The sequence below is a fragment of the Perognathus longimembris genome, chromosome 1 (assembly GCF_023159225.1).
Source record: "Perognathus longimembris pacificus isolate PPM17 chromosome 1, ASM2315922v1, whole genome shotgun sequence".
In the NCBI taxonomy this organism is placed as follows: Eukaryota; Metazoa; Chordata; class Mammalia; order Rodentia; family Heteromyidae; genus Perognathus; species Perognathus longimembris.
In genome coordinates this window covers 106,827,086-106,848,901 of record NC_063161.1, presented here as the reverse complement: position 1 = coordinate 106,848,901, position 21,816 = coordinate 106,827,086, and the positions used below count along the sequence as shown (strand labels likewise).

Below are 21,816 nucleotides of genomic sequence, written 5' to 3'. Positions count from 1 at the left end.
TTTAAAAAGAACATTCTGTCACCGATTGCGAAGGACAAGGGCCATTGACTACGATTCTGTCCCTCGCGAGTCCTGCTCGGGGCCTGGCACCTCACCCACACTTGGCAGAGGAATTTGCTCGCACTTCTCCACCTGCCAGCAGTCAGGTCTTTCAACGGCTCCACGGACCATTGCCTGGTTAGTACGCATGCGTGGGGAGGCCAGCACGCCTCCGTCTCCTTCTGCAGGCGCGATGACGTCACTGCATCGCGCCGCGCACAATTTAACACACCTGCCACCCGCCTTCCGGAAGGAAACCCAGCATCTGGCCATGGCTACCGCCGCCGCGGAGCAGTGGGTCCTGGTGGAGATGGTGCAGGCGCTGTATGAGGTGGGCTTCCTGGCCCGAGAGGCCCTGGGGAGGCTGAGAAGGCGCTAGTGGGTCTGTGGTGCGAGGCCTCGGCTGGGGTGATTCGGTCACGCCCGCCCAGGTGCTCCCAGGCGAAAGGGCTCCCAGAAGTGGACGGCTTGGCCGCCGATCGGGGGTGGAAGGGTTGACCGGCCCGGGCGCTGGAGATCTGAGTGCGAATCCGCACTAGGGGTTCCTTTAGGAGGCGGGAAAGGTACCCGTGGGACGGGGCACAAGGGATACAGCTCGTCCAGGGTCGGAGTTGGGACTGACAGCTGACAAAGTTGGAAAAAGTAGTGTGGAAAATCTCCCTCTGAGCTGGTCTTGGGGAAATCAGGTCCTTGGACGTGTTAATCGGAGTTAAACATGGTGAATTGGATTGGTGAAGGGAGTTAGAAAAGAAATGGGATGATACAGGATATATGAATATGAAGTACTTTATCATTCTTTTGCATACATCTACCATTTTATATTTTATAAAAATGCAGCTGTTTTAATAAAGTTTTTTTTAAGTGTAGGCTTTTATTGAACGGGGAGCTACTTCAGATATGTCACATAGTATGAAATCAGAATGTCCGCCTTAGGAGAAGGTCTGGTTAATTGACAAGTGCTGCTGCTGTTGCATTGGCAAATCCCTGCGCTTTGGAGTGGAACTTTCTGCATTGTCTCTCAGCTGTTGAGCCACTGACTACATGTGGTTATAGGCATTGAAGAAATTAATTTCTAAGTAGACTTCAATGCAGATTTAAGTAGTGCGTGCTACTTAACTATTGCTTTGATCAGGGCTGATCTAGAAGCTATGGATGGATATACATTTAACAAACTGGCCAAGTCCCCACGGCTGACACCATAAATTTTGCTGTGCTTTCCATATCATTTTGTGAAACAATATTCCTTTTAACTGGAAAGGATAATAATAGTGTCTTCCATTGCAAGATTTAATGGGAAATTTTTCATGAAAAGTATTTTGAGACAATGTGTCTGGTTCTCTGCTCTTCATTTTTTGTTCTTGTAATACTGGGGTTGAACCCAGGGCCTGGCCACATGTTAGGCAAGTGATCTACTGCTGTTCCCAGCTTCTTGTTTTTGAGTCTCAGTACCCCACCCCTTATCTCAGGATCTTCCACCTCATGGGTAATTATCTTTATATTGTTTAACTGACATACAACTATAGGTTAACTATAGTGACTAAGATAAGTTATTAAAATTGAATATTTTTAAGAAATGATTTTTAAGGAAACGAATCATTTATTATTATATATTTGCATGGTTTTTAAAAAAAATTTGTTGTTTGTTCCTGAACATGATCAGAGACTTGGAGAACTCCTAGTGTGTAACATCACCTTGAGAAGAAAGGACAATTTTTAAAATTTAATATCTATATTGGTAGCTTCTTGTTACAGGGTGAATCTTTGAAAGTGGATTATTTAATAATTACCTACTAGAGTCTAATTGCTAAAAGAATATTTAGATTTATTCCTAAAAGAATTATATTTAATAGGAATAAGTAATTTTTGAAAATCATCAAGAGAAATGTATATTGTCTTGTTCCCAATTTCTATGTACTTTGTAGAATTTGAGGGGACCTGTATATCATAATGTACCTGAATAAAAGATCCATGTGTGTATGTCGCATATATGTGTAGATTTATTTACACATTGACTTGTTGCATATGAATTTACCAGAAGTTTTACACTCTTCAGTTTTCATATTTTTAAAGCTATCCTTACCACTTTCTTTCTGTCCAGTGCTTGTATTGTTTCTAAATGCTCCTTTTAGGGAGTTGAAGGGAACAAAGACTATTTGTAGCCCCAGCTGCCTCTAACTTAGGATCTCCTACCTCCCATGTACTGGGATTTTGGGCATGTACTATCACACTTGGCTTTGAAATGCTCCATTTAAATGATTTTTCCAACAAAAACCCTCTGGTGTAGGGCATCCTGTAACTCACTGGCTGGATTACTTGACATCTAGAATCATCTATATGAAAGCTTAGCTTTTATTCTGAAATCATATAGTTGATCAGAAAATCTATTATAAAGATATCTTTGTGATTGTTGACATGGAACACATGACATACTTTGCAGAGACTATGGTAGAAAGAAGAATTGCTATTCCTTTAAGCATTTATAATTTCCCACCTCTTCTACCATGGTCTAGGAAGGGCTTAAGGAGATTTATCCTAGGTACAGAATGTGTGGTAAGATGTGCAAAACTTTAAGTGTTATAGTAACTGATTTGCACATAACTATTAACTTATTCATGAGTAGAGGGAGGTTAACTTATTCATGGGTAAGTGGTGGTAATAGAAGGCTTGTTAAGTGGTGTAATATCTGTAGGATCTGATAATACTGCTTTTAAGTATTGGGCTTGTCTGGTTTAATTTTTTAATTTAATTTTATTCCTAAAGAAGTCTTTTAAGTATTAGAACTTTTTCATGAGAAGGAGATAGAAATAGGAAAAGGAATGAATAGATATTGAAAGTGCTTTGGTAGTAAATATACCAGGTAATCTGATACAGGAGGATATAATAGATAAAAGATCACCAGTGGCAGTACATTCAGGTATACTGTATGCAGGCTTTGGAAGAGTTTCTTTCATTTGCTTTTTTGTTTTTTTTCTCACTTTTAGGCTCCTGCTTATCATCTTATTCTGGAAGGTATTCTGATACTCTGGATAATCAGGCTTCTTTTCTCTAAGACATATAAATTACAAGAACGATCTGATCTTACAACTAAGGTAAGTAATTTAATCTGTTTATTTTGTGTATTATTGTAGTTGCTACATCTTTCTAAAAAGAAATTGCAACTCAGCTATTATATGTTAAAATGCTTTCTGTAATAAAAGGAAATCATGGGAAATGAAACATCAGGGCAAAAAATACATAGGGAAAATGAGGACTAAGGTCAGTATCCAAAGGAACATACCATATTATGGCCCTATTCTTTGAAAGGGGTAAATGGTCTAACATATAGATGGTTTCAGGAATACAAGAGCAACTACTGGATTTTTACCAGTGTCCATTTGAAGGTGACACCAGTCATTCAAGGAAAGCACACCTATTTTTGAGGCCTGAGGGACAATTCTCCATCTAGTTTTCACAAAAAAAGGTTCAGTTAGAAAGAATCTTGTCTACTCCCATCTCAAGTGGAATTTTGATGTAGTAGTGTATGTGGGAAAGGTGGGAAAATCCTAAGTATAGATTTTCTTAAAGTTCTCACACTATCTATAAGACTGCATGAAAATCATACAATTACAAATAAAGAGATGAGGGTATCAGTACCCAAACTGAAGAATGATTCTATTCTTGTTCTAACGTCAGTAACTAGAGTTAGGATAGAAATTTCTAGCAATGTGGACCTTAGGAGTTTCCATTATAGCATATAGCTCAGATATTTCTGGTGTCCACCAGTAAGAAGTGTCTAGCACTTTGCTCTGTCTTTTCTTCTCCTGTAGGAAAAGGAAGAATTGATTGAAGAGTGGCAACCTGAACCTCTTGTTCCTCCTGTCTCAAAAGACCATCCTGCTCTTAACTACAACATTGTTTCAGGGTAAATTTATTTGGTTGATTGCATCATTTGTATTTCATTTCCTTTCGGTGTATTTGCTAAAATGTATGCTGCTTTTATATTGTATCCATCTTTTCCCTAAAGTAAAACATTTCGAAATTTTAGGTGTAACTTTAGTTTCCAATACAGAAATGTCTTTTAGAGATAGTCTATATAGCTGTGTGTATGTGTGTGTCAGTGTGTCATGCCAGTTCTGGGGCTTGAACTCAGGGTCTGGGTGCTGTCCTGAGCTTTTTTCCTCACGCCTAGTGCTTTACCACTTGAGCCACATCTCTACTTCTTGCTGGTTAACTGGAGATGAGAGTCTGACAGACTTTCCTGCCCTTGCTGGCTTTGAACTGCAATCCTCCGATATTAGCCACCTGAGTAGCTAGGATTATAGGCATGAAGCACTGGTGCTCAGCTTTAGATAACTTTTTTTTTTTTTTTTTTTTTTTTTTTTTGGCCAGTCCTGGGCCTTGGACTCAGGGCCTGAGCACTGTCCCTGGCTTCTTCCCGCTCAAGGCTAGCACTCTGCCACTTGAGCCACAGCGCCGCTTCTGGCCGTTTTCTGTATATGTGGTGCTGGGGAATCGAACCTAGGGCCTCGTGTATATGAGGCAGGCACTCTTGCCACTAGGCTATATCCCCAGCCCTTTAGATAACTTTTAATCCCTTCAATTTAGGCATTAAAGGTTTACATATTTTCTTTTTTAAAAAATCCCAAATGTGTGCTCGCTTCGGCAGCACATATACTAAAATTGGAACGATACAGAGAAGATTAGCATGGCCCCTGCGCAAGGATGACACGCAAATTCGTGAAGCGTTCCATATTTTAAAAAAAAAAATCCCAAATGTGAATGCTGTTACTTCTTTTTGGCCCCATATTTTATTATATTCATTATTTGAAGAAGCAGACTATGTAAAAGTACACCTTCACTTGTTTTCCCTGGCCCTGTGAGATCTTGGTGTGGCTTAGAAAAAGCTGATCTTCCTCCAGCAGGTACTGTGGCAGCCTGCTGGGAATCCTAAGATGAACACTTAACTGCTCAGCAACACATAGAAACCTTTTTCTTTCCTCCCCTCCTACCAGCCAGAGTTCAGTTACAATGTATCCTTAGACTGTTTAGTGTCTATGTTTTTATGGCTACAATATGTAACTACAGTTTCTTTCCCTACTACACATTTTCTCTATAGAGTTAATCATTTTCCTTTGCCTCACTTGCTTGACTCTGTAGCAGTCTCTCCCTCATTCTTATCTTCCTCCAGGAGTATAAGCCTTTGTTCAGAATATTGAGATGTATTGGTTGGTTATCTATTGGGTTCATTTTCCTTTTGCTTCTTAGAACCTTGTCAACCTGCTCCAGTCTTGACTTTTTACTATATGCATATATGCTATATGACCCTAGGATCTCCTATAACTGTTAACTTGGGAATTCTTTTCTTTCTTTCCCACATTGACTATCCTATCATCTTTTTCCTTTTTCTTCTCTTTCTCTCTCTCTCTCTCTCTCTCTCTCTCTCTCTCTGTGTGTGTGTGTGTGTGTGTGTTTGCGTGCAAGCACACATTTTTCCTAGGGCTTGAACTCAGGGTCTGGGCACTGTCCCTTTTTTTGCTCAAGGCTATCACTCTTCCACTTGAACCACAGCATCACTTCCAGCTTTTTGGTGTTTAATTGGAGATGGTTTCATGGACTTTACTGCTTGGGCTGGCTTCCAACCTTGATCCTCAGCTCTCAGCCTCCTGAGTAGCTAGGAATACAGGTATGAACTATCAGTCCACCTAGCCATTTTGTTCCATTTGTTAGTAGATAGATTCCCAAGAAGTACCCATGGGAAGTAATTTTTACACATTTTAAAATTATTTGTCTTACCCCTTTAAACTATATTGGTTTGTTTGTTTTTTGTACCAGTACTGGAGTTTGAACTCAGGGTCTAGGCACTGTCTCTTATTTGCTCAAGGCTAGCATCCTACCACTTGAGCCATAGCTCTACTCCCTACTTTTTGACAGTGGATTATAGATAAAAGTCTTAGGGACTTTTCCTACCAGCGCTGGCTTTGAGAAGCCAGATCTCAGCCTCCTGAGTAGTTAGCATTACAAGCATGAGCCACCAGCCCCTGGCTATACTATTTTCTAATCTGTTTTTATTGCTATGTTTAATACTTTCATGGTATTTGGTGATTCTTAGAATTGATCCAGTTTTTTTTTCAGTATGCATAGTATTTCCATTATAGCACTATGTAAATTATCTTCAAAACGTACAGGAAAAAAGTTGAAAGTTTTGTTTGAACTCAGGGCCCCATACTTGACCAATGAATCAGTAGTTATTTTTCAGTAGTTATTTTTGAGATGGATATCACTTATTGTCAAAGTGATCACAGTTCCTGCCCTAAATCACAATCCACCTGTTTTAGGCTTCTCATCATTTCTGGAATGACAGGTATAAGCCTTTCTTCCCAGATTCCCTTCTGTGTGATCAAGTCTCAATATCCTCTCAATCTTAGCCTCTCATAAAGCTAAGGATGACAGGTGAAAGATACCACACTGAGCTATGGGTTGAGGAGTTTTGCAAAATTTTCTGCCTAGGCTGGCCTTGAATCTCAGTTCCTCCTATTCTTAGCTTCCCAAGTAGCTTGAAGTTTTTACAACTATTCCTCTAGTATATTATGATGCAGTGTTGTATATTTTATAGTGGATGTTCATTTGCTCTATTGCAGAATGTTTGTGTCTATTGAGTCAGGAGTTTTGTTGTTCAAATATTCTTGTACTAGCCATTTGCTTTCTGTTTAACTGCAAATGAATAAAAATAGTCAGTGAACAGCAATCAGTATTCCTATGTGGGCTTATTCTTATTTTGCTTAAATTATTTAGTTTGAAAGTGCATTATTAGTTGTATTAGGGCTTCTCAGTTGTTATAGCTTTTCAAATGGTCTTTTTGTCATTATAGAGCAACTTTCTCCATCTCTTACAATACTTTTACATTAAAGTCTCCCAAGTAGTGTAATAGCTGCACCTGTTTTCAGTTAGTTAATGAGTAACTAAGTAAACATTCTCTTCTGTTTGTAGCCTTCCTATGCCATTATTTGTACTTGTTTCTTTTGTACATGATTGGGTTTTTAAAAATCAGTATCTTCATCTTTTAACTGAAGAGTTTAAATCAGATCATATGGTTTGACTAATATGCACCAATATAAGTGAAATATGAGGTGATTGTATTTAAGATAGTATTTTGGCCCACTTGATATGTAAGCTTAAATGGATATAAAAGTAACCAAAAATAATCAAAGTTAAGTATACTTCTTGAATCTCTGCAAATAATGCTCCCCCCCCTTACCTCATGTAGTAATTTTGTTCTAATTCTCTTGTGACATCTTGGATACCATACTCATCATTTGAATTGCTTTTTAAAAATTGGGGCTTTTCAGAGCCTGTGGCTTTCTTTTCTGTCAGAATACGTGAGATCCACAATGCTGTCCCCTCTGCTTTTTCCAAGCCTCAAATATCCATTCACTATTTGTCATTCCTACACTTGACCCCTTAAATAATTACTTTTAAATTTGTAGTCTTAATAACATTGGGTTTTGCTAACATTTTGAAGCCCTAATTCTAGGAATATATACAATATTTGTATCAAAAAAGAAAAGGAAAAAGAAACTGGTTACTTTTGGGCTAAAGTTGTAGTTTGGGGTCAAGTTGTAGTTTGGGCTTTTATTAGGAAACCCAAACTTTCATGGCTTACATAAGGTAAAAGATCATTTCCCCTCACCTAGAAGTGAAAAGATGGGCAGCTCCAGGAAGTTTCAAGGCCTCAGGTTCCCACCCTTGAGTTTCGTGGCTTTTACTCGTATATTACCTCAAGATAGTATGCAGGCAAAGGGTAGTACGGAACTGTCTTTCTGCTCTGTCATCTTGATTAAAGCAGCACTGTCCACACCTAGTTGCAAGAGCAGCTGGAAAATAATGTTGCCCTGGTCCAGGTGGCAGGGTAAGCACAAGAAGATACATGTTGGTTACCAACTGTTGGTCTTCTTCATGTGTTACATCAAGAACTGAGTGTAATTGCAGACACGCCCATTGAAGGGAGAGACTGAGCCACCTCTGTCTGCTCTGTGTTACTACTCAGGGCTACCAAGTAGGAGCAATTAACTTAGAGATACCATCTCCAAAGCCTTTGTTCTAAATACCATGCTTTTCTTCTGCTTTTGCTTTTTGTGCTGGTCCTGGGGCTTGAACTCAAGGCCTCTGAGCACTGTCCCTTAGGCATTTTTGCCTAAGGTTAGTACTCTACCACTTGATCCACAGCTCCACTTTTGGCATTTTAATGATTAATTGGAGATAAGATACTCAAGGGCTTTTCTGCCCAGTCCGATTTTGAACCATGATCCTCAGATCTCAACCTCCTGAGTAGCCAGGATTACAGGAATAAGCCACCAATGCCTGGTTCCTTCTGTCCTTTTTACAATAGTTATTTTTTAGATAGAATCTCATGCTTTTGCCTAACTCAGGACTATAAACCCTCTATTTATAATTCCTGCATGGCTGGGATGACAGGTGTGTATGACCATGTCTACTTACTGAGAGAAGAGACTCTTAATTTTTTGCCACGCCTTTTCTGTTTTGGTCTGGCAATCAAATCTAGGATATTACATGTACCAGGCAAGTGCTTTACAACTGAGCTACATCTCAGCCCTGAGAAGGTTTTTGAACAGTGATTCACCAAATCATAGCCTCCCAAATAGCTGGTATTGTAGGAATAAACTCCCATACCTTCTCTTGTGCTTATTCTTGATACTTAATTTTCTGTGCATATTACAGTTTTTTAAAAATAGTTATTGTAGGGGCTGGGGATATAGCCTAGTGGCAAGAGTGCCTGCCTCGGATACACGAGGCCCTAGGTTCGATTCCCCAGCACCACATATACAGAAAACGGACAGAAGCGGCGCTGTGGCTCAAGTGGCAGTGCTAGCCTTGAGCGGGAAGAAGCCAGGGACAGTGCTCAGGCCCTGAGTCCAAGGCCCAGGACTGGCCAAAAAAAAAAAAAAATAGTTACTGTAGAGTTGATATACAGAGGAGTTATAGTTACGTGAATGCAGTAATGAATAATGAGTACAGTTCTTTTTGAACCATGTCTCCCCTTCTGTCACTGTCTCCAAGTTTTGCCCTCCCATCCCCACTCATATGATATCCAGTTCATTTTCCACATAGTATGTAGTGAGTACCATTTTTGTATTTGTTCATTTTTGTTCCACTTTTTCTATGTAATATCTTTTCCTCCCAAACACAGACAAACTAACAAACAAGACTAAAGGAAAAGAAAACACAAACAGCAACATTGGCAACTGAAAAATGTCTTGTTTCCTTTTCTTAGAGTGCATTTCATAGAATATTATTTTATATGATCATATGCATGTAGCCATTGAGCCTTTTTGTCAATGTGTTACAGTTTTTATAGACTGGCTTTAACTCTCACTGCAGCAACTTTTGTAAAGATTTGCATTTCATCCTTTCCTGATTGCCAGCACTTGTATAATTAGGGAACAGTTAGCTCCTAGAAATTAGAAAAGTAAATAACAGAATAGATTAAGAATCTCAATTGTTGAGGAGGTAGGTGGTATTGGTTTTGAGAGAAGCCCTTGAAAGCTTAAAGAAGAAAAAGAAAATATTTGTAAAGTACCCTTTTGTGTGCCTTTGTTTTGTTGATGTTAGTACTGGAGCTTGAACTCAGGACCTAGGCTTCATTTTTTTTAGCTCAAGTTGCTTAAAGCTCGGGCCACATCTCCACTTGGGGGTTGGGGGCGTTGGTGGTTAAGTAGAGATAAAAGTCTCTTGGACTTTCCTGTCTGGGCTGACTTTGAACTGAGATCCTCAGAGCTCAGCCTCCTGAGTAGCTAGGGGTATAGGCATGATCCACCTGCATCTAGCTGCCACGTGCTTTTTTTTTTTTTTCTTACCCTAGGAGATAGGTTCTGCTCCCACTTTATAGATGAAAGAACTGATCACAGAAAACATCCCCAAGCTTCCAGAGTTGTCAATAGCCTTAATCCAAACAGTGTCCAACAACTCTACAACCCATTTTCTTTTCAGTCTTATTGCCTTTTGTATAAATTAGTCTGCTTTTATTGGTTTACTTCAACTTGTTCTTCATTTTCTAGCTTTCTAGCATCTTAGGCCTCTTTCTTTGTGCATTATCAGTGTGTTAAATAGTATCTTTGAGACCAGTTTCTCTCAGTTCTCTCTAGCTGTAGTTTATTTTATAGAGAATATTTTATAGGACACAGGCCAACAATACAGAGCTATAACTAAAAACAAAGTTTCCTGGTGTAGTCCATTTCTCCATCCATGTGTGCAATGGCTTGCAAGTCTGACGTGTTGTTCTGGTCTGTCTTGTTTCCTTCTGTCATATGAGGCTGCGGTGACAAAGTTGGTCAGGCCTTGAGTAGCTATGACATATGAGTTTGGAAGCATAGTTTGAATATATGTCAGCAAAGGGTTGAACAGCATGTTTCCTTGAGAGCCCCTCTCTGCCCCAGTTATGACAGAGCACAGATTTGTGCTCAGATCACTCCTCTGTAGCTGGCCACCCTAATACTTTGAGGTTTAAGGGTGGGATAGGAATACTCTCAAATAGCATTCCAACATTAATTAATTAATTTTAAACCACATAGCTATGCAAAATCATAACTTGTTCTGCCTGTTGTTGCCTTTGATCTTAATCATTTTATATTTTTTCTCTTTTTGCTTCTTCCACATTATATTCTGACCTATTTTATTTATACACTTTAAAATTTTTTGTTAGCATAAAGGTGATGTACAGAGGGGTTACAGTTACATAAGTCAGGCAAAGAGTGCATTTCTTAGCTGGGTGCTGGTGGCTCACGCCTGTAATCCTAGCTACTCAGGAGGCTGAGATCTGGGGATCACGGTTTGAAGCCAGCCTGGGGAGGAAACTTCATGAGACTCTTATCTCCAATAAACTACTAAAACACAGCTGGAAGTGGTGCTGTGTCTCCACTAGAGTGCTTGCCTTAAGCAAGAGAAGCTCAGGGACAGTACCGAGGCCCAGAGTTTAAGCCCCAGGACCAGCAAAAAAAAAAAGAAGAAAAAAAGAGTACAGTTCTTTTTGGACAATATCACCTTTCCCCCCCCCCCATTTATTTATTTTTTTAATTTTTTAATTTTTTTATTTTTTTGGCCAGTCCTGGGCCTTGGACCTCAGGGCCTGAGCACTGTCCCTGGCTTCTTCCCGCTCAAGGCTAGCACTCTGCCACTTGAGCCACAGCGCCGCTTCTGGCCGTTTTCTGTATATGTGGTGCTGGGGAATCGAACCTAGGGCCTCGTGTATCTGAGGCAGGCACTCTTGCCACTAGGCTATATCCCCAGCCCCCCCCTCCCTCTATTTAGACACATCTTAAGCATGATTTAAAGCTAAAGCAAAAAAATTGTCATTTATCTACATGGATTTCTAGTTCATCTTTTTTTATAAAAGAAATATGGGTAACTTATTAAGAACAGAATTAATGCAAAGGTATTTTTTTAATCTACCATTCTCTAACTTAACTTCTTAAAAAAACAAAAAGGAAATATTGGAAGGCAAATAGAGAAGTACAAAACATTGTTAAATTGGGTCTGCTACCAAGACAATGCGATGACGTGTGGCTTGTATGCTGAAGCAAACCACTCTTTGTCTCTTTGCTCCTAGCCCCCCAGGCCACAACATTGTGGTGAATGGAAAAGAATGTATAAACTTTGCCTCCTTTAATTTTCTTGGGTTGCTGGATAATCCTCGTGTTAAGGTGAGTAGCACATAATGCTATAGTGCTGAAGTGAGCAAGTAGCATTTTCTAACTTAGGAAACAACAATCTGAAACACAAATGTATGTTGTCAGGAAGGGCCAGATGCTTCCTTTTACTTCTCTGTCAGATAGACTTGGAGCCTGGACTTAGACATAAGGGAGGCAAAAAGGTTTAATGCAGCTGAGAATGAGTGACAGCCAGAGAACCTAGTAATCAAGAATCGGGTAATAGAGGAACAATAGGAAATTGTTCCATCTCTTATTGGGATTGTGAGCTAACAAGCATTTGTTAAGGCAAATACAAAAAGCCAGGGCACTGAGTTAACCATTTTGTGAGAATCAAGCTAATATAGCTTTTCATGGTTTAAGAATCCTTACACTTAGGTTTTTCTCATTTCCTGTTAGAATTATTATAAGGAGGGAAAATGGAACTGAGAAGAAGGAACCGTATGGGATTTTTTTTTAAAGTATCAGTTTTGTACCCTTCCAGGTAAATTATTATTATTATTATTTTGCTTCAATAAAGGCAGCAGCTTTAGCCTCTCTAAAGAAGTATGGTGTGGGCACCTGCGGACCTAGAGGATTTTATGGCACATTTGGTAAGTTGCTGTTGTCTTCTTTTTCAGACTACTGTGTTCAAGAGTTAAGATTCAATTTGATCCAGGCATAGGGTTTGTAATCTTAGCTGATCAGGAAATGGAGATTGGGAGGATCAAGGTTCAAGGCCAGAAAGTTTGAGAGACCCCCCTCATGTCAAGCAGTGAAAAGCTGGGCATGGTGATGTGTACCTGACATTCCAGCTATGTGGAAAGTTAAAATAGGAGGATCACAGTCCAGGCTGAGTAAAAAGAAGGACCCTATTTGAAAAAACAATGCAACACAATTCCAAGTTCACACCCTAGTACTGCCCCCCAAAAAGAAAAAAGAATTCAATTTTATTTTAAAATTCCTTGGAAAACATATCCTTAAGTCAGTCTTGCTATCAAACTGGATATGAAATGTTGCTTCATTTTGATTTTATAGTTTGGAACTCCTGAGGGGAAATACATTGGGGCCCGGGGCTAGTTGTAGTATGTGAAGAGAGCTATAAGTGCCTTTGGATGTGCTCTGTCAGACTGCATCTGCCCTAAGAGATAGTGACCTGAGAATACGGTTTCTGTCCTATGTGACAGCTGTAAGAGGAAATGTCCAGCCACTGGGGGTTCTGCTCTTAATAGCCACAAAGAGACTTGGGTCTTTCCACATCCTGTACATTGATCCAGTGTTTTTGTCTACAGTCTGAACAGAATGTAGGAGACATGGCACTCCTCCCTACTGTCTTCTGGTGAGAACTTGCACCAGGTCATGCCTAGCCACATAGCTGGAAAATAGCCCTACATGGGTAGCCATGTGGCAGAGAGAGGTGGAAGCTGTAGCTTTTCTCTTCCTGAGAAGAAGATGAAGGATGGCTAATTTCCTTGCATGTGGATAACCCTGAGATAGGCTAACTAAATACTCATACAACTGTATCATAGCAAGTACTCTGACCTTACAAACTCAGAACTTTCAAAGAAAACCTAGCATTTTATTATTAACTATAAATTACTTTTTGCTTCTGAAAATTCCATTAAATAATTTTTCAAATAGCTATGTTGCTGTAAATAACATTGTAGTTTACAGAATGTCCAAATGTGGAGAAACAAGAAAAGGGAGGTCACTTCTGTTGCATCATGAAATGAAAGCATCATTTCCTTTCCAAATCTTTACATCATTTTTAACTTTAATAATTTTAGCATGTTTTTAAGGAACTACTTTCTTTGTCCCTTAGCTTGATTATTCATGCTGAGAACAGATGAGTAGAGTTAATGTCCAAGAATTCTGCAGGTGGAAGGGATCTCACAAATCATTTCTTCCACGATACTAACAGTCTAGAAGATGAAGAGAAAGCCCAGAGAGGTTAAGTATCTTCCTCACAGTTACACACCTTCATTTCATTTCAACCTTAAAATTGGACCCAGTGTCCTCTCAATGACAAGATCATAGCACAGAACTCAGATCAGAGCTTCTTACTTTCCTGTAGTCTCAGGCACACATGGTGGTTTGCTTGTTTTTGTTGTTGAGAGGGAATGATTTCCTTAATACAGTAAAACTGCAAGGGGGAAAAAAGCATGTTTTATGAATTTCTTAGTCATTACCTGAATAGCAAAGCTTGTTTTTTAGGAAATAACTTTCTTAGCTGGGCACCAGTGGCTCATGCCTATAATCTTAGCTTCTCAGGAGGCTGAGATATGAGGATCACAATTTGAAGCCAGCCCTGGTAGGAAAACCTGTGGGACTCTTATCTCCAATTAGCTACCCCCCACCCCCCAAAAAAACAGCTGCAAATGGAGCTGGAGGCTTTCTTAAAAGCCTCTCTAGTAGATTTTGTTTCTATATGTGGCCTTGGTCACTGTCCAGGAAAGATAGGATGACAGATTTATTGCTAAATCAGTTTTGTTGTTGTTTCAAATCTTGGCTTTCCAAAAGCTGAGAAATATGTTCTTAAAATAATCCACTCAGGGCTGGGGATATGGCCTAGTGGCAAGAGAGCTTGCCTCGTATACATGAGGCCCTGGGTTCGATTCCCCAGCACCACATATACAGAAAACGGCCAGAAGTGGCACTGTGGCTCAAGTGGCAGAGTGCTAGCCTTGAGCAAAAGGAAGCCAGGGACAGTGCTCAGGCCCTGAGTCCAAGGCCCAGGACTGGCTAAAAAATAAATAAATAAATAAATAAATAAATAAATAAATAATCCAGTCAACTTTTCATTTCGATTATCTGGGCAGTAGTGTACTGGGTGCTTTTAGGCATTGCATTTAGATTAGTTGCAGTTTAGCACAAATATAAACTTCCAAACAAAAGACTCAGCTAGGCATGAAAGTTCTTTTAAGCTCTGGTGCTGTCCTCTCCACTTTTGTCCCATCCCCAAACCATATTTTATCAAGAATTCCTTATTTGTTCTTCCAGAGACTTTTTAGTATATGCAAACCACTTTCAAACATAGGTCTTCCTCTCATTAGTAAAATCAGAGGAAGCTGCTTAAGGTCATTTCAGTCTAAAGTTTAAGTCTCTAAAATATTCCTGTAATCAAATTATTCTAAATTTATAGGGCAGACTTGCTCCTTGTTCTAAAAAATAAGCACATGAGGGCCCCTTTCTTTTTTTTTTTTTGGCCAGTCCTGGGCCTTGGACTCAGGGCCTGAGCACTGTCACTGGCTTCTTCCCGCTCAAGGCTAGCACTCTGCCACTTGAGCCACAGCGCCGCTTCTGGCCGTTTTTCTGTATATGTGGTGCTGGGGAATCGAACCTAGGGCCTCGTGTATCCGAGGCAGGCACTCTTGCCACTAGGCTATATCCCCAACCCCCCCTTTCTTTTTCTTTGCTTATTTATTTTTGAAGAATTTAGTTCGTCTTAGACTCTCTTTTCCTTGGCCCCCAAACAATTGCTTTTAATTTTATCTTTATTCTTCCCCTTTTAGTTTCATATGTTTAGTTTCATTTGTTTTGCACAGATTACTCCCTCTCTGGGTGCACAGAGCTTCAGGAAGATCATGAATTTAAGATAGGGCTACATTGTGACCATAGGTCTACCTAAAAAATACAAAAACAGAAACAAACAAAAAAAAAAACCCACAAAAAAGCCACTCTTCTTTCTGCTATATCCTTAACTTTTCAGGTAATGAGTACAAAAAGAATTGGTAAAAGTAATTTTTTTTACAAATATCCTCCATAAGTCGTTTTTGTTTGTTTGTTTTAAGTTGTGGGCTTGAAACTCAGGACCTGGGCTCTGTCCTCGAACTCTCCTGCTCAAGGCTAGCACTCTACCACTTTGAGCCATAGCACCACTTCCAGTTTTTGAGTCATTTAATTGGAGTTAAGAGTCTCATGGGGACTTTTCTGCCTAGGCTGGCTTCAAACTGCAATCCTCAGATCTTAGTCTCCTGAGTAGCTAGAATTGATTACAGGCGTGAGCCACCAGTGCCCAGCTGAAGTAAAAAATAAATAAATAAATAAATAAATAAATAAAAATTGGCATTCATGAGGCCACTTCTGGTTTTCTGGTGGTTAACTGGAGATAAGACTCTCACGGACTTTCCTGCCCAGGCTGGAAACCATGATCCTCAGATCTCAGCCTCCTGAGTAGCTAGGATTTTAAACATGGGCCAGTAGTGCCTGGTTTAAGCATTGTTTTTGTTTTTTCTTGTAGGTCATGAGGCTTGAACTTGGGGCCTGGGTGCTGTCCCTGAGTTCTTTTGTTCAAGGCTAATAATGCTCTGCCACTTTGAGCCACAGCTGCATTTCTGATTTTCTGATGATTAATTGGGAATAGAAGTCTCACACTTTCCTACCCAGTCTGGCTTTGATCCACAATCCTCAGATCTCAGCCTCTTGAGTAGCTAGAATTCAGGTGTGAGTCACCAGCACCTAGCAAAAGCATTGTTATTATTATTTTTTGTTGTTGTTGTTCAGTCCTGGAACTTGACTCAGGGCCTCCTGAGAACTGCCCCTGGCTTCTTTTTGCTCAAGGCTAACACTCTACCACTTGAGCCACAGCACCACTTCTGGCTTTTTCTATATATGTGGTGCTGAGGAATCGAACCTAGGGCTTCATGTATTCAAGGCAAGCACTCTTGCCACTAGGCCATATTCCCAGCCCAAGCATTGTTATTTTTAACAAACAGTGTACATACTAAAATATGAAGTCCTTCAGAGAAAATGTCAGAGATTGATTGTTTCCAACTATTCTGTCATTGACCGTTTCATGGTCTTTCTTTGGAAAATAACCATGAAACCTATAGTGCCTCACTGTAAGCCTGAACAAGTGGCTCTTAATAGAGAAGATAAACTTTACTGGAAATTCAAATAACTAGAAAATAAAATCTGTGTTTTCCTTTTAAAAGAAACCCTTTCATTGTACAGAAGCAGGTTTAATTAACAAAGTTGTGCATTACATACTGCTTGTTTTGTGCTAATAACTGTCTGAAGTGTTTTATGGGCATTAATTTGTATGACTCTCCTACCAACCTATTGAACATGGTGTGATTGCTACCACTTTTTAGCAGAAGAGGCATCAAGAAGCACAAAGCAGTTTTTAGATTTGTTTAGGGTCATTCTAAGTGATCCAGGATCCCGAATCTGAGGCCCCAAAGCCCAGCTGAGCTTTGTGTTGGCCTCAGTGGCCAGACCTTCAGTCTGGGGAGAAAATCAGATAAGGCAGATAAGCAGGTATACAAAGTTCCTTGAAGCAGGCAATCACTTTCTAGGTCATTTCCCACTGTGACCTCTTCTCTGCCTGTGGAAAATGGAATGTTTGAGTTATGTTCTAGGCAAAGCTATATTACCAGTTGCCAAAGTGCATCATTCTGTGTGTAGAAGATAGGCGCACAGAAGTCGAAGAACACCCTAGGAGTTTCCCCCCTTTCTGCCCTCCCTCCCCTGGTTTGTGAGTTTCTTCTTTGCATAAGTAGCATCATGAGAAACAAGTTCTGCGTTTACCCCTATCTACCAAACACAGAACCTGCTCTGCAGGGCTGTCATCAGCCAAAACTTAGCTTCTTCAGATAGAAGGCCAGAATTTTTGGAACTTTGGAGACTAAGTAAGTCATTAATTGTTCAGAGATCCTTCTTGCTATTTACCACAGTGGTGTACAATGAGTGTGCATGTTGATGGGAATATTCTTAACATCCAGTTTTCATCAATTAACTCACTCTGAAGGCCTGAAATAAAGCCACATTCAATTTCAGTCTCATCAGATCTCAATAAAGAGTCATAATGTTCATTGTACCTATATGAAAATGGAATTAGGTAACTTGAGGGGATCTCAGAGGGAAATAAAAATGGTCAGTTAAATAACTACAGTTTATCCTTATTACTACATTAGCATTCTTAAGCTCCGCCTATAAAAGGACCATATTTCTATGGGTGTTAAAAATTCCAGTTCCCCAGTATGCTCTTAAGAAGTTCAGGTAGCAGCCAAGTCCTACAAAGGGATGGCGGGTCCTCAACTGTGTCAACACAGGTTGTTAGAGAAGATGCCAGTAGGGAGTTGTAATGTATATGTCACTGTTTTAACACAGATTACATTGTTTTCCTCTTTTGCTAAAATGCAAAAGGCCTTCAGTAAGTTAATGTGAAATAATGGTAAAGCCCCAGTGTTTCAGTCAATGGATATTAGATCATTTGAAGCAGATAGTCAATGGGTTTGGGGTTTTTACAATAGAATGATAGAGAAGCAAAATACCCCAGTAGAACCTTTTAGAGTCACACTTATAGCTGGTTTTACATATATCTCCAAAGTGCTTTTGGCACAGAGTTTGGGTTTTTTTTAAATATATATTTTCTATTGTTATTGTAAAGGTGAAGTACAGAGGTGTTATAGTTACATAAGTCAGGTAATGAGTACTTTTCTTTCTGGACAGTGTCACCCCTTCTCTCACTCTCTCCCAGTTTTTCCCTCTCTTCCCCACCCACAAGTTATATAACTCATTTTCAACATAGTGCTTAGTGAGTACTATTGCTGCATTTGTTCACCCTTTGTCCCTGTATTTCTGTGCCCTCCATTTACCCTCTCAAAGACAGATAAATGAACAAACAAGACAAAAAGAAAAGAAAAAAAAACAGCAACAAAGAGAAAACTTCTTTTTTCCATTTCCTGGAGTTCATTTCCATAAATATTATTTTATATAATCAGATGCACATAGGCATTGTGTGTTTGTGTTCCTCTCCTAAAAATATCCCCGTTTGGTCTCACTGTGTGTGTGAATACCTAGAGTCCTGAATAATTTACCATGTTCCAGGTATATTAGATCTAGCTTCTGAATATGAGAGATGGCCCCGAGTTATTTTAATAGTTCCTTTGTAATTTATTGTTTTAAAATAATCCCATTTTAGCCATAAGGTGGAAATGGGAACAGACTATTATGTTGGTTTTTTACTAGAGGAAAATGAATCAGAAGATTGTGTAAGTATCTAAATTTTCTGTTGAAATAGATGTTCATTTGGATTTGGAGGAGCGTCTAGCCAAGTTTATGAAGACCGAAGAGGCCATTATTTATTCATATGGATTTTCCACTATAGCCAGTGCAATTCCTGCTTACTCTAAGAGAGGGGACATCATATTTGCGTAAGTAGTCTTTACCTATGCTTCTGATCAGGATTCCTTTCAGAATAATACTGTCTCAGAAGGTTCCTGCATGGAACCTACTGCTTTTTTGTTTTGGAAAAAAAATATTTGTTCACCCCAAACCAAGGGGTATAAGACCTTCACTCAGGATATTTAAAATTGCTGTTGCCAAAAACTGGAACATGAGATATTTGGAAGTGGAGGAGAGTGGTGAAGCCAAGAGGAAGAAGGTAGATAAATTGAGAAAGGAAAGGTGGAAGAATGCAGTCATAATACTCAATGTATATATGTGAATATGGAACTAGGAAACATTGAGGGAATGTGTGATATTGGGAGAGATGGGGGAGAGTGATGAAAGAGATGGTCAGCTGGGCAGGAAAGTCTGAGACTTTTATCTCCAATTAGCCATCAGAAAACTGGAAGTAGCACTGTGGTTCAAGTGGTAGAGTGCTAGCCTTGAGCTGAAGAGCTCATGGACAGCACTGAGGTCCAGAGTTAAGCCCCACAACAAACCAAAAAAAAAAAAAAAATATATATATATATATATATATATATGTATTTTTTCTTTCAAATGCTGTGTTACTCAAAGAATCCAGCCCTTGGTCTTAATGCATTTTCAGTGAGAAATGGTTTTCTCACTGAAAATCCATCAGTTACAGCTACAATTCTGACCTTTGGGTAGTTAATTGGAGATTAAGAGGCTCACAGACTTTCCTGCTCAGGCTGGCTTTGAACTTTGATCCTTAGATCTCAGCCTCTTGAGTAGCTGGCATTATCGGTACCCAACTTCTCAGCATTTCTTATGGTAACAATTTTAATATGTATATTCCTCTAGTTTTTTGAAGTACAGAGTACATAATTATGTTCTTTAGTTGCAGTGGCACAGCAGAACTTTTTTTTTTTTTAATCACAGTTACAGCAGAACGTCTTAGATTAACTTTATACCCATTGTTCAACCTGTACTCATGGTGACCAAATTCTGGTTACCACCATTCTACTCTCAACTTCTATGACACCAATATTTTTCCATTGCACATATGAATGAAGTCATAATGGCACTTGTCTTTCTGTTCCAAGCTTATTTCACTTAACATAATAATACTCTAGTTCCTCTAGTTCTACTATATTCTTGCAAATGACAAGATTTCATTTCATTCCTTTTATAACTAAGTGGTATGTACATATATACCACATTTTCCTAAGCCATTTATTGGCTGATGGACACTTAAATCTTTTGGCACTTGTAAATAATGCTGCAATGACTGTGATAATACAGATATCTCTTTGACATATTAATTTCATTTCTTTTGGATACACACCAGCAGCAGAATTGCTAGATGATAGGGAATTTAATTTTTAATTTGTGTGTGTGTGTGTGTGTGTGTGTGTGTGTGTGTGTGTGTGTGTGTGTGTGTGTCAGGGCCTGGGTGCTATCCCTATGCTTTCTTTGCTCAAGGCTAGCACTCTACCTCTTGAGCCACCTCCTTCCATCTTTTTTTTTTTTTTTTTTTTTTTGGTGTTTAATTGGAGATAAGAGTCTGACAAATTTTCTTGTCCCTGGCTTCTTTTTGCTCAAGGCAAGTACCCTACCACTTGAGCCACAGTGCCACTTCAGGCTCTTTCTATATATGTGGTGCTGAGGAATCAAGCCCAGGGCTTCACGTATAGAGTCCATCACTCTACCACTAGGCCATATTCCCAGCCCCCTATGCTAGTTTTTAATACCCTGCTTCCCAGCAGGTGGAGTCCTCTCCCTACTGCACTACCACAGGTTGGAGGAAAGTTGGTAGAACCAATTTCTTTGCTACCATTTCTAGTGGCTCAGCCTGTAATTGGGATGGGTCATGGAGTCTGCCCAGTTTTACCATATTGGGCCTGGTGTTTCTCTCTCTCTCTCTCTCTCTCTCTCTCTCTCTCTCTCTCTCTCTCTCTCTCTCTCTCTCTCTCTCTCTCTCTCTTTCTCTCTCTCGTGCGCGCGCGCGCATGTGTGTGTACTCTGGGAGGCATCTCTGCTTTAGAGTTGGGGGAAGGGTACTTTTATACTAAAGGCAGGCACTGTGGTCTCTCATCTGGATTCATCTTGTGAAAGAATTTGGTGTGTGAATAACTGAATAACTGTCCAGCTTGTTCATCCATGGGAGACCTTTGTCAGAGGATCTTCCTGAGAGGACCATTTCAACTTGTTCCATATGCTCTTCTATATATGTAATAAACTTCTTGAAATTCACTTGATTACAGGAATGCTCATATTAAGTTGGTTGGGGTACAACATGATGCCTATCTTACATTTCTTTCCTTTCAGTAAGCAGCCATAAGATTTGCATAGCTTTGCATAGGCTTCAGTAAAGTGTTTATTTATTTACCTCATCTGTCTTATATTGAAATCAGTACAGATTCATAATCACTTGCAAGAAATCAGATAGGTATTCTATATCTTCCTTCCAAATCTATTTTCCTCTGGTCTTTTTTTTTTTTAATTGCTAGCCATTAGTTTTCAGGAGTTTGACTGTTATATCTCTTGGCATCTATTGATTTGGATTTATCTCTCCAGCTTTTTAATCAGTAGGGTTAAATGATTTTTCACATTTGGGAGTAGGGGGTGGCACTTAGCTGTTATGTCTTTGGGTACTTTTGTAGTCCCACCCGCTTTCTCTCCTGAGAGTCCAGTGCCACAACTGTTAGGTTAGGTGTTTTTTTTTTGTTTGCTTGTTTTTTGTTTTTTTGTATTTTTGTGTGCCTGTCGTAGACCTTGAATTTGGGTCTTGGGTGCTATCCCTGAGTTTTTGTGCTCAAGGATAGCACTCTACCACTTGAGACATAGCTCTACTTCAAGCTTTTGGGTGGTTAATTGGAGATACAAGTCTCATGGATTTGACTACCCTGGCCGGCTTCAAATGATGATCCTCAGACCTCAGCTTCATAAGTAGCTAGGATGAACCCTG

At 39.6% G+C, this 21,816-nt stretch overlaps 1 protein-coding gene and 1 non-coding gene across 3 annotated transcripts in view; both read left to right on the top strand.

Moving 5' to 3' along the window:
• Positions 1-261: 261 nt before the first annotated feature.
• The window catches only part of Sptlc1 (serine palmitoyltransferase long chain base subunit 1), a 47,877-nt gene continuing 26,322 nt past the window's right edge, over positions 262-21,816 (top strand). For both annotated transcript variants that reach the window (XM_048340750.1, XM_048340809.1), the window contains exons 1-6: positions 262-370; positions 3,021-3,128; positions 3,846-3,940; positions 11,639-11,732; positions 12,259-12,331; positions 18,742-18,874. In XM_048340750.1, coding sequence (XP_048196707.1) covers positions 311-370; positions 3,021-3,128; positions 3,846-3,940; positions 11,639-11,732; positions 12,259-12,331; positions 18,742-18,874 — 563 coding nt within the window. In that variant the 5' untranslated portion in view covers positions 262-310. The remainder of the gene's footprint in view (positions 371-3,020; positions 3,129-3,845; positions 3,941-11,638; positions 11,733-12,258; positions 12,332-18,741; positions 18,875-21,816) is intronic.
• Positions 4,669-4,775, top strand: LOC125341960. Its single transcript, XR_007209116.1, has one exon. It is a non-coding gene; the product is annotated as a U6 spliceosomal RNA (small nuclear RNA).